Raw genomic sequence first — 13,318 nt, forward strand, 5'->3', positions numbered from 1 at the left:
TGATATTTATAAAATAATCTCAACAACAGTTATTAGCTTTCACTATTCAATTTCTTGTCTCCAAACATTAACCACAACTGAAAAACAAAATACCAAAGTAATCTTTGAATTTGCATCTGGTCTACAGAGTTCATCCCTCCTTCAACTACACTAGGAAATTTGTGCTAAGAAGTGGGAAAATTTTAGAGTAAAATATTAAATGGCTCTATATTTTCTTTTTTGCCAGTCCTGGACTTGAACTCAGGGCCTGAGCACTGTCCTTGGGCTTTCTCAAGGTTAGAGCTCTACCACTTGAGCCCATTGCACCATTTCTGGCTTTTTTCTATATATGTGGTTCTGAGGCAGCGAACCTAGGTCTTTGTGCATGCTAGGCAAGCATGCTACCACTAGGCCAAATCTCCGGCCCCATGGATCTATATTTTCTAAACATTAAAAGTCATAAAGTATACTTGTGTTCAGACAACATAAATAGCTAAAACTAATTTTCATGTTATACTATTTTACAAGTATTTTTTTTCTGAATTGCAGTCAAGTAAAATTTTAAATCTCTTTAACTGTAGTTCTCCTACTTCCAGTGAGCACCAGCCATTCACCTCTGTAACCTAGCTACTCATAGGCTTTAGAGCTGATGATTCCAGTTCAAAGTCAGCTCACGCAGAAAAGTCCATGAGACTCCTATCCTATCTCTAATTAACCAGTAAAAAACCAGAAGCAGAAATATAGCTCAAGTAGTAGAGCACCAGCCTTGAGCAAAAAAGCCAAGTGTGATTTCAAATAAGGAAAAAAAAAAAGCAATATTTGGTTATTTGAAGTCGGACAGGGAAGGGAGGAAAACAAGATAAGGGGTGGGGGTGGGGGGAGGGAATTGGGAACCAAGACACAAGAAAGGGTATCAATGTATGTGAAGTAATGCACCATCTATCTGGCGAATATAATGCAACTCTTCTATTAATTATAATAAAAATTACATGAAAAAAATAAATTATTTTTCCTAAAAAAAAAGTAAAGGTAAGGTTAATGATGAAGTACAGTGCTGAAGGACTGTGTTCATTTACAGTTTTTCTAAGACACAAATATTAACTGCATGGCTAAGTGTCTGAAGGGCAGCTATGTTACTCAAGGAAATTTCCACCAACCTGTGGACATGCAGTGGACTGCATGGACAGTGCTGGTAAACAGTACCCTTTTCTGCACAACCTGGAATAAAGTGGACATGGAAATGGAAGACAGCTTTGTGGGGTTTTGGGTTTTCTTTTTTTGTCCCGGGCCTTTAACTTGGGGTCTGGCTACTGTCCCTGAAATTTGTTTTTCAAAGTTAGTGCTCTACCATTTTTGAGCCACAGCGCCACTTCCAGATTTTTCTGAGGAGTTTATTGGAGTCTCACAGACTTTGCTGTCTGGGCTGACTTCAAACTATGACCCTTAGATTAGATCTCAGTCTCCTGAGTAGCTAGGATTACAGGCTGAGCCACTGGCTCCCAGGTAGTTTTAGAATATGATGCTAGATTTGTGAATTACCAGGAAAAAAGGGCCCCAAATTGTTAGTGAAGACCAGTATAAACTATTCACTGATTCATCTTGCCTTTAACCTGAGCTAGGTTGTTTGGCCATGTAAAGGCAACTGTTTTAACATTTGATCCTTAAAAGTTGTTAAATTGTAATTCCCACATTCCTGTAAAGAATGATTGTAAAAACTAAAAAACATTTATGGGAATGAATAGTGATGACTCTGTTTGCTAGAAATCACTTTACACTGCTTCCCTGAATGTTCTCAAGGTAAAAAGCACTAATTGTACAGACACCAAGATGAAGATGGCATAGAATATCTAACAGAAAAGTGAGCAGAAAAATGACCTTATGTCTAAGAGTACTTGTCCATGGAGCTAAAGCAAAGTCAGAAAGAGCAGTTAATATAGGAAATGTTATCTCTTGGCTTTGAACTAGCTTAGGTAAAAAAAGAATGTCATATATGGGGGATGTCAGAGATATATATGGACTTGTCTACAGTTTACATTGGAGTCTTAACATAAATCATTATAGGCGATATAAAAAAGGAAATACAATTTTGAAGAGCTTTGTTCCTCAATACTGGAGTTTGAACCCAGGACCTAGAAATTACTAGGGAGGCGTTCTAGTACTTGAGCCATACTGCATCCTTTTTTGCTTTAATTATTTTCTTTTGTTTTTACCTTGACTGACCTAGACTGTTATTTTTATTGGGTGAGATTTGGTCTCAAGAACTAAGATCTGGCTTGACCATGAATCTTAATCCTCCTCAACTTTACTTCCAAGTAGATAGAATTACAGCCATAAGCTACTCTGTCTGGCCTTAAAGAGTATGACACACATGCATGCATGTATGTGTGAATGTGAGCATGCCTGAATGTGTATGTTGTGTGTGCATGCAAATACTCATTCACCCCCATAGTAGGGCTTGAGCTTGTACTTGGCTTGGTCATGGCTGGTGCTCTAACACTTAAGCCACACCTCCAGTTCGATTTTTGATGGATAACTGGAGATGGAGTCGTGCAGAATTTTCAGCCCAAGCTGGCTCCAAAAAATGATCCTCAGATCTCAGCTTCTTGGGGGTTACGTGTCCAGCTTAAAGAGAATTTTGTTATGTTTTGTGCTGATCCTGGGCTTCAGTGAACTTAGGGCTTGAGATTTTTCACTGAAGACAGGTGCTCTAACACAACTCCCCTTCTGACTTTTTGATTATTCACTAGAGATGAGTCTCACCGAGTTTCTTGCTTGGACCAGCTTTAAACCAAGATCCTCAGATCTCAGCCTTCTGAATAGCTAGGATTAATGGTATGAGCTCCTAGCATCTGGCAGCTGAAAGAACTTTTGGACAGAATATTTGCAAATCCATGGGCAGTAAACACGTAACATGAAAGCCTTGATTCTCCAGAGATTTGTGCTTTGACAATGAATGTAGGCTGTATATATTCTGATTTGTGAATTTCCACAATAAGTAGCACAAAATTATTAATGAAGATAAGATGTGGACAATATGGACTACAAAATGCTCTACCAGAAAGCTAGTTAAAGTTTGATACTAACTTCATGGGGCAAATAAGGGCATCTCTCATGCTGCCCAAGATAACGTCTATCTATTATTAATAAAGGATGTCAACCTTTACAGTTTGGTAGTGTGAAAAGGATAAAGAATGGATATAGAACACCCTAAAAATAGAGGACACTGACAAATCATTTATCCATCTGATAAAAACCTTATAATGACAGACACTTCTGTCCTGATACATTATCCCTACTTAATTCTTTTTAATAGATCATTACATTTCAACCAACCAACCAACGAACTAACTGGCTAATCAATAAAATCACTTATATTCTTTGATTTGGGAGGAGCTGGAGAGTAGATGAGGCTTACCTGTGAAAGGCTCCACTGAGGTGGTTGTGCTTGTGTCAGGCCAAACTTACTCTGAGGTGCACCCATCTGTCCCACTATTCCTCCTTGGGGGCCAATGACATTTTGAGAAAGTGGCATCACACCAGTTTGTGTATTTCCCATAAACCCGTTGGGCACGGGCATGCCCACCATCATGCCTGTGTTCTGTCCCGTGACATTTCCAATGAGGCCAGGAGCTGCAGGTACAGGGACGCCCATTGATGGAAAACCTTGAAATGCAGTTGGTGCTTGTGAGGTAAATGGTATACTTGTGGGTCCCATAAACACACCTGTATTATAAGAAACAAGATTAAAAACATACAGAAAGCAGGATTACTACAAACAGCTACACTCACCTCTGCACACACAAAGGATTATCATTTTCCTGACCTACAAACTTTCATTGCAGTCCAAGCTGCTCCTACTGCTGAGAATCTGTACCTAAATCTCCACAGCTGGTCTAAGTTCCAGAGATTAATCACTTACTGACCTGAGCAAATTTAAGTAGAAAATGTAAATCTTAGGCAACAGCCAGACAATGAATCTTCATTGTGGAGACCAAACTATATGGCATGACAGCATAGGCTGTTCTGCTGACTTGAACCATGGAGTGGCCTACAGTTGGAAGTAGACTGTCACATGAGTTGGATGGAATACTGAATACATTTTCTACATTTTTCATTAAAATGACAAAGCATTTGTAAGTTTCTGAAATGTATGTGCTAAGTCAGACTGCTTATTAAACTGTAGAAGAAATATACTGTACAAATTTAATGTAAAGCAAATTTTACTAATTCTTTAAAGATAATCAATGTTCCTTAAGCTTGTGAAACAGTATTTAAGAAGTGGTATGTGAACAGATTGTTCTAAATGAATAAAGTTTTGTGAATCCTGTATTTGCTTTTTAATTCTAATGCTTCATTTATTTCAGTTTTATTGTTGTATAAACTAGGACAGAAATATGCACTTTACCACAGGAAAGCAGAGAAGGGATATACTTCTAGTAATGTCACTACACCTCTCTGAAAAATTTCAAAACTAGTTACCAGGAGTGTTTTGCTGTTGAATAGTTCCTGTACCATACAGAGATAAGATGGAATCTTTGGAGAGTTGTTTCTTTGCTACTTCTTCTGATTTTGTTGTTTGTTCAGTGAACAGATCCAGATCCCCAGATGTCACTGTAGATAAGGGAGCAGCTGCTGGCACAGAGGATGACCCCTGAGAAACAAATACCAAAATAGGCTATTTATTCTTCATAGTGCACCATTACTGACCTATTACTTACATTAAGATAAAGTATGAAATTAGGCAGGAATTAATTATAGGAGGCTCCCACAAAAACACCTAGAGTAAAATTTTTCTTAATTTGAATTTGTTATTATAAAGAAGGGAGACAAGCTCTTCCATACATTGTTTAATGGCTGGGCAGTGAAGGGACCCCTTTCTTGACTTCCTCCCAAATCCATCCCCTATAGGCATTTCCTGTCTTCATGACAAAGGACTACTTGACTCAAGGCCAGGTCTGTAAATTTCCTGATAACAGCTCAGATTACAAGAGCAGTTAAACCAGGTGGAGTTACCAAAATTCCTCCCCCACCCAACTCCCTTGGGCCTGCCAGGAAACTCCCTCCCTTTCCTTTGTGTCAGAGCAGTGCACCAGAAGCCCAACCCGATGATAGGTCCATTCAAACAGCAAAGGTGTCAGTGGTTGCCCCAGCCACCACTGTATGTATGGCCCAGCCCAACCACATGGCTGGCGGCGTATAAAAGTAGCCTGTAATATTAGGCGAGGTCGCTCTCTCACTCACATCTTAGAGACAGCCCTGACAGGTCAGTATGATTCTCCATGCTAGGTGTGGAATAAAACTGTGTTTAACTTCTGCTTTTGTGTCAGACTTGTTCCTTTGATCACGGACCCTAATACTGGGGGGACTGGACCTTAACAGGCAGATGCAGGTTTGTACATCTCATCTTGAACAGAAAACAAGTTAGGTGGATGATCTCTCCTTGAGAGCACCCCTACTGCTTCCAGGTACTGATATCCCTTGTAATAAATTTCAACAACTACTAGCTCACAGGAGGGTTTTACTGAATTAAAGGTTTTTACTTTTGTAAAAGCTAAAAATCATACCTTTTTTTGGGGGGGGGGGGGAGTTTTGGGGCTTGAACTCAGCCTGAGTGCTGTCTCTGAGCTCTTCAGCTCATGGCTACTACTCTACCCGTGAGCCAAGCCCCACTTCCCGTTTTCTAGAGGTTAATTGTTGATAAGAGTCTCAAGTTCTTTTTTGCCTTGGGCTGACTTTGAACCTTGATTCTCAGATCTCAGCCTCCTGAGTAGCAAGGATTACAGGTGAGAGCCACCATGCCTGGCTATAAATTTTTATATGTCTAATCTAAGTCCTCTGAACATCAAAAAATGTTCCTAATCCAGAAATAACAGAGAAGTTATGATCCCCTATATACCTTACCAAGCACTCTATGTGGAGACCAAGAAATACATGCATACAGGTGATATAAAGAGATATTTTCAATTACTCTAAATCATGCACATATTTAGTATTGTACAGTTCTAACTGACAATCTTGCTTAATGATCTCCATGGTTACTAAGTATTCAATCACATTTAATTGTGCATATAAACTTGTTTATTGTAAATATCAATAGTAAAGCTAGCCAGGATTCTTCTCAAGCATTTGATGTTTAATGAATGTCCTGGTTAGAATACCAAGGAAAACTGCCCAAACATTCAATTTATAAATTAATCTAGGCAGAACAATGACTAGAAAATTATGAGACATGAACGTGGTGCCACTAGTTCACATCTGCAATCTTAGCTACTCAGGATGCTGAGACATGGAGAATATCTGCACAAGTCCTATCACTAATTAGCAAGCAAAAAGCCAGGCTGGAGGTATGGCTTAAGAAACACCTCGAGCCAAACAAGAACTTGCCCTGAATTCAAAATCCCAGTAGGGTAGGGTGGAGAATGGGGCATAAAGAGGGCACCATCTTAGTTCATAAAAACTGAAATGTGGCCAGACATTGGTTGGCTCATGCCTATAATCCCAATTACTCAGGAGGCTCAGATTTGAGGATCATGGTTCAAGGTCATCTCAGGCACAACCATGAGACTCTTACCTCCAATTAAGATCCAGGAAACCGGAAGTAGATCTTGGCTCATAGTGGTAGAGTGCTAATCTAGAGTTAAAGAGCTCAGGGACAGTGCCCAGGCCCAGATTTGGGGTGAGGGGGAATGTGTACAATATACAACATGATGAAATGGCAATTGCCCATGAATTCAAATAAGCAAACCTTAGCTACTAAAGAAGATTACAGAAGCTAACAGCATGGGCAAGAACCAGTCTGGCTGGCCTAGAATCCTAGCTTGACAATCAGTGTGCTCTTGGATGTAGTGTTTCTCTCATAAAATAGAGATAGGATTGACAACTATGAAAAGGTGATTTTTAGCTCCTCAAAATATAATGCTAAAAAAAAAAAAAGAACCAAACCAGTTATATCTTTTCATGATGGCTCTGTTCAACCTTATAATCTGCTCAGTACCGTGGGGTCTATTTTCTGGGGGTAAGAAGTTATCATAGGAAAATCCTCATGGGTAGGTCTAGTCACATAACAGAGCAGCCTAACAGTCACATGATCAAACATAGTGTAAGTTTTTTCTGCTCAAGGTATGTAATATGGGATATCTACTTCAACAAGGACACAGTCTAAAAGTGGCTAATTACACTACAAACATGTTTGTTTTCTATGCTTCACTTGCCACTGTTATAATCATTATACCACTACAAGAATAAAAGTAAAATAATGTTTGTCTGTTGTTTTGTATTTCAGGAAGCTGCAATGCCTCTAACCAAACAACTCCCTGGCCTTCTGGGATCCCAGGGCTAAACTAAGCTCAGGCCTCTTACAGCACTTGTGCAAGTCATGTTATATACCTACATACGTATACACCCATCAACAGAAAAAGGAACTTCTGTTTAGCCACAAGGGGCTCTGGAACTGTCTCGCTTCCAGTCTTCCAAATACACACACATTCCTATCAGCTGATTTTGTCCATGCTCAGGTAAAGCAGATGGCAAATACAATCTATAACTGTAGGTGGTAAAAATCTTTTATTAGAATTTATGCATGCGTGGTTGGGGAGCAGGGGAATGAAAGAATAGGGTTCTGAGTAAATCAGAATCTTGGTATGCAAACAAACTAAAAAAAAGTTCAATTTCCTATACTAATAACTCCCCTCACATACAAATTAGTGAATGGCACAGTACCAGCACACATACACACAGGTGTTTATAATCTGTATTCCATTTTCAAGGGCATTATTTTGAAGATTTACCTGATTTTTAATATTTACATGAAATTTAAATGGAAGATAACTAATTTCATTTTGGTCTACAAAAACATTTCAACATTCTAAGGAATTAAATATGATTTAAACAGTTAAGCCCATCACTCTACCAGCTATCAAGGAAAATACCAGGCCAGTCCTGCTCCCAGCCCTCTACCAGGATTCCTGCTCCACATTTATGGCACTACTGTGCTTCAGCTTTAAATGTCTTCATTGTTCTACTTGCTGCTTGGATATTGAGCACATGTGATATACATTGAAGCCTCAATGGTGGGGTCTCATCCACTCAGAAATTGTGAACAATTCTCAGACCCCAGTGGAATCCAACAGATGTAACTCCCTCACTAGAGGTTAGACTGAAATATTTTCTTGATTAGATTTTCAAATAACTTAAATACTTTCTTCGTTCTAAAGCTAATAAACTCTCTTCCTTCCTTTTCTTTTTTTTTTTTTGCTAGTCCTGGGCTTCAGCTCAGGACCTGAGCACTGTCCTTGGACTTTCTCAAGGCTAGAGCTCTACCACTTGAGCCTCAGCACCACTTCCAGCTTTTATCTATATATGTGGTACTGAGGAATCGAACCCGAGTCTTTGTGCATGCAAGGCAAGCACTCTACCACTAGGCCAAACTCCCGGCACCTTCTCTTCCTTCTTTTGTGCCAGTACTGGGATTTGAACTCAGGGCATAGGCATCGTCCCTTCGCTTTTTCATTCTGAGCTAGCACTCTATCATTTGAACCACAGTTCCACTTCATGCTTTTTGGTGGTAAATTGGAGACAGAAGTCTCAAGGATTTTACTGGTTAGGCTGGCTTTGAACTGGGATACTCAGAACTCAGCCTGCTGAATACAGGCATTAGTCACCACTATCAGGCTATAAAACCTGTTGCTGTCTCAAGCACACCTATACATGCATGTATTCACAAAGTAAATCATGTTAATCGAAACAACAGTAATCAAACCTGTCTTTCCGTGTGTGCTGCAGTTATAGAGAGAAAGGGCAAAGCTACTTTCCTGAAAATAATACTGGTACAGGCAATTTTGATAAAGATCCATTTAAATTATTATTTTTTTTTGGGGGGGGGCAGTTCTGGGCTTGAGCTCAGGGCCTGAGCACTGTCCTTGGACTTTCTCAAGGCTAGAGCTCTACCACTTGAGCCTCAGCACCAGTTCCAGCTTTTTTTTCTATGTATGTGGAACCGAGGAATCAAACCCGGGCCTTCATGCATGTTAGGCAAGCACTCTACCACTAGGCCAAACTCCCGGCCCCCATTTAAATTATTTTTTAAGAAATGTTATGAGGGGGCTGGGAGTTTGGCCTAGTGGTAGAGTGCTTGCCTAGCATGCATGAAGACCCGGGTTCGATTCCTCGGTTCCACATACATAGAAAAAAAAAAAGCTAGAACTGGCCCTGAGGCTCAAGTGGTAGAGCTCTAACTTTGAGAAAGTCCAACGACAGTGCTCAGGCCCTGAGCTCAAGCCCAGGACTGGCCAAAAAAAAAAAAGAAATGCTATGATTAGGGGCCGGGAGTTTGGCCTAGTGGTAGAGTGCTTGTCTAGCATGCACAAAGACCAGGGTCAATTCCTCGGCACCAGATACATAGAAAAAAAGCCAGAACTGGTGCTGTGGCTCAAGTGGTAGAGCTCTAGCCTTGAGCAAGTCCAAGGACAGTGCTCAGGCCCTGAGCTTAGGACTTTTTTGCCAGGCTTAGGACTGGCAAAAAAAAAAAAAAAAAAAAAAAGAAATGTAATGATTAAGTCTTATTAGTAAGCACGCAATACTATCATAATAAAAATATGAGCAATATTATAAATCTACTAAGTAGAATGGATCTTTTATTAAAACTTTTCCAATTATATAATTTATCTATACAAAATTTCCTTTTCTATAGGCAAAAAGAATATCTATCTGTATTGAAACAAACTATGTAAAGTTTAAATATGAAATATAGAATCTTAATGTACAAGTAAAATAACTTGTATACTGAAAGTGCATATGTTACATCTGAAAGAAAAATCCATGTAATGTTAATTAGGCCACTCAAAATTTATTTACCATTAATACTTCTTTAAAACTACACAAAGGCTTGGAATGTGGTAGAGTGCTTGCCAAGCATGCACAAAAGCCCTGGGTTCAATTCCTTGGTACCATATACACAGAAAATCTGAAACTGGCAAAGTGGCTAAAATGGTAGAGTGCTAGCCTACAGATAGCTCAAGGACAGTATCCAGGCCCTGAGTTCAAGCCCCAGGACTGGCAAAAAAAGAAAAAAAGTAAACAAAAACAAACTAAAAAGACAACAAAAAAAAACTACACTCTTGCATTCTTCCCCCAACCCCCCCCTCACATAACTTACTTTCAGGAAAAAAAAACAAGGTGCTGAATTTGCTAGTTTTACTCCCATCAAAATTTATACATGTTAGAAATTTCTGAAGTGGTAATTTTAAATTGTTTCCCTAAAGCAAGTACTAGAACTTCCAAGAGAGCAAAGTTTAGATATAGAAGCATGACTCAAGTGGTAAAGTGCTTGAGGCCCTGGGTTCAAACCTCAGTACCACCCCTTCCCCCCCACACACAAAAGGGAGTAGAGGGATGGATAATAAAGTTTATGTTTCTATGGCCCCTGTTGTTAATTATTCAGCTGTGCTTCTGTAGCAACCAAACACAATGTTAAGTCCATAACAATGACTACATTTAAGTGAAATTTTATCTGTAAAACTGAGCTACAGGCTTAATTTTCCAAGCCCTGGTTTAATGACAAGTAGGTTTTGAAGTCACAGATTAATCAGAATCAATTATTTCTTTTATTTATTTATTTTTTTGGTTGGTCGTGGGACTTGAACTCTGGGCCCAGGCACTGTCCCTGAGCTCTTCAGTCAAGGCTACCACCCACCCTACCCTTTGAGCCCCTTGGCAAGTACTCTACCACACTCCAAGCCTTTGTGTAGTTTTAAAGAAGTATTAATGGTAAATAAATTTTGAATGGTCTAATTAACATTACATGGATTTTCTTTCAGATGTAACATATGCACTTTCAGTATACAAGTTATTTTACTTGTACATTTAAAAAAAAAAAAAGCCTCTGGTTTTCCGGTGTTAATTGGAGATAAAAGTCCCACGGACTTTAGTGCCAGGCTGGCTTTGAATCTCAATCCTCAACCAGCCTCCTGAGTAGCTAGGATTACAGGCGTGAGCCACCGTGCCCAGCTAGAAACAATTATTTCTAAGCTAAACTTCTGAAACTTTTCAGAAAGGATCAAGGGGCAGTCATATAAACTCCACTTTATCACCTACTTGAGCTGGGGGCATAACAGTTGCAGGTAAGGGATTGGAAATCATCGGTCCAAAGATGTCCAGGTCATCAGTCAGGGCTGGCACTGTGGTCATGTTCCCATTTGTCACTGGAGCCTCGGCAGGCCCATCTGCAAAAATACAGATCCTTGTTTTAATACAGAATCTCTTAAATTACATAAAAACATCACTTAAAATTATGTGGTTTTTACAAAACAATTCAGCCACGCATTGGTGGATTATACCTGTAATCCTAGGAAGGCTAAGATCTAAGCATTATAGTTTAAAGCCAGCCCAGGCAAGAAAGTCTGAGACTCCTATCTCCCTTAAATACTCAGAAAAATTCAAAGTGGTACTGTGATTCATATGGTAGAGCTAGTGCTTTGAGTGCAGAATCTCAGGGACAGCACCCATGCCAAGCCCTCAGATCAGGAAAAAACAAAAACAGACAGGCTAGGAGCATAGCCTAGTGGTGGAGTGCTCGCATAGCATGCACGAAGCCCCTGGGTTCCATTCCACAGAGCCATCTAGAAAAAGCTGGAAGTGGCAGTGTGGCTCAAGTTGACAGAGTGCTAGCCTTGGGGAAAACGTGTCCAAGGACAGTGCCCAGGTCCTGAGTTCAAGCCCTAGGACTAGCAAAAAAAAAAAAAAAAAACAGAGCAACTGCAAGGTCTGCTTTCTGCCCACCAGGATCTATCCCTATTCCCAAAGAAATGGACTTGACTTTCAGTTTTATTTTCTCAGGATATTCTTTATCTGCTGGTTTTTACATATAAGCAAACAGCTTTTAACAAATGGTGGACTATGTCATTGTTCTGCATATTGATTGAAAAGCATTTATCATTTTTACCTATTCAGAATAAATTTTTAAAATTTAGTATGTCTGACATGTATTTTAGACATAATGAGGAAATATACTGGATAGCAAAAAGAAATCTAAACAGTACTTAAACTGATTCTATAGAAAACACTCCTAAAACCTGAAATACGACCTCTAAGATTTTTAAGAACAGCTACTTATACTAATTCAGAATTATACAAGATACACACTGACACTTCCTTTTTTCCTACCAAAATTTTAAGTTTAATAAGACAAAAAGAGGTATATCTCCTTTTGTGCCAGGGAGGAGATTTTTCAATCAAGTTGTAAAAAACAGGTGGTAGGAATGAGCTAAGTGGAACTGCCCATTCTCAAGCACAAGGTTCCAGGGAGCTTTGTAGTCTACTCAGCTTTACATTTTTAACAATTTACATGTGACCTCTCTTTTGGACCATACCCTTTTCAAATGTAAATCAGAAAATGTTTTAAAAGTCTTTCAACATTTAACAAGATGACTGATATGAAACAGGCACTCAAATATTTGGGAAGTTTTAATGGATGATCTTCCATTGTACTGTCTATTTTTACCACAACCCACAGAAAGTCATTGCTTTCTTCTTTTCCTATAGGAAGTCTATGGTTTTCCTATTGATGCTTCAGTGAATTACAAAAAGTTCCTCATTAATTCATGAATAATTACTACAATGGATTTTTACCATCTACATATGTATGTGAAACTCAAATTAAGTTAATTTGGAAAACAATAACTACAAGTATTTTTCAAGAAATCTTCAGTGACAGAACATTATTAAAACCATAAAAAGAAACGTCTGTTTCCATATGTGCTATAAATAACTCAGTTTACTCAACTTAGTCCTCTTAAATTCAGTTCACTCCTAGCCCCTCTACTTACATGCTGGAAATGACCTAAATTCACTGGCATGAAAATGTAATATACAAACAAGATTACCAATTTGGAGAATTAAAATGATTCATATATGAAAGTAATTTTTTTTCATTTCTAACTCTTGCAAGTAACAGCATTCATTTTGAAGCTGGATCTCTTGGAAGAACTTGTCTTCTGTTTTATTCCAAATACTCACCAGAAATAAAGGAATATTTTAAAAGGACAGAGTAGATTTAAACATACAATTAACTGAACATCCTTTTCACACTTCAGTTTAAAAAAAAAAACAAAACAGAAAAGAAGAGAACGTGAATAAGCTAGTAGTGTTTTAACCTGTAAGTAGAGTTGGGGATGGGAACACTCTCATCAATACAAATGCTTAATTCTATCATATAAATGAGGAAGGACTTTAAGTGGCATAAGACTATTGCTATATGTAATTGCACAATGTAGCAAAATTCAACAGAAAGATAGTATGTCCTCTAAAAGCAAGTCAATTATAATTATTAGAAACAAAATACAAG

At 38.7% G+C, this 13,318-nt stretch overlaps 1 protein-coding gene across 3 annotated transcripts in view; it reads right to left on the minus strand.

Annotated features, from left to right (window-relative positions):
• The window catches only part of Smap1 (small ArfGAP 1), a 109,153-nt gene that overhangs the window by 1,376 nt on the left and 94,459 nt on the right, over positions 1–13,318 (minus strand). For all 3 annotated transcript variants that reach the window (XM_090338594.1, XM_090338595.1, XM_090338596.1), the window contains 3 exons: positions 11,071–11,198; positions 4,459–4,630; positions 3,395–3,702 (listed from right to left, as the gene is read on the minus strand). In XM_090338594.1, coding sequence (XP_090194720.1) covers positions 3,395–3,702; positions 4,459–4,630; positions 11,071–11,198 — 608 coding nt within the window. The remainder of the gene's footprint in view (positions 1–3,394; positions 3,703–4,458; positions 4,631–11,070; positions 11,199–13,318) is intronic.

Source organism: Megascapheus bottae, chromosome 8, assembly GCF_031878675.1.
Source record: "Megascapheus bottae isolate mThoBot1 chromosome 8, mThoBot2.hap1, whole genome shotgun sequence".
Taxonomy (NCBI): Eukaryota; Metazoa; Chordata; class Mammalia; order Rodentia; family Geomyidae; genus Megascapheus; species Megascapheus bottae.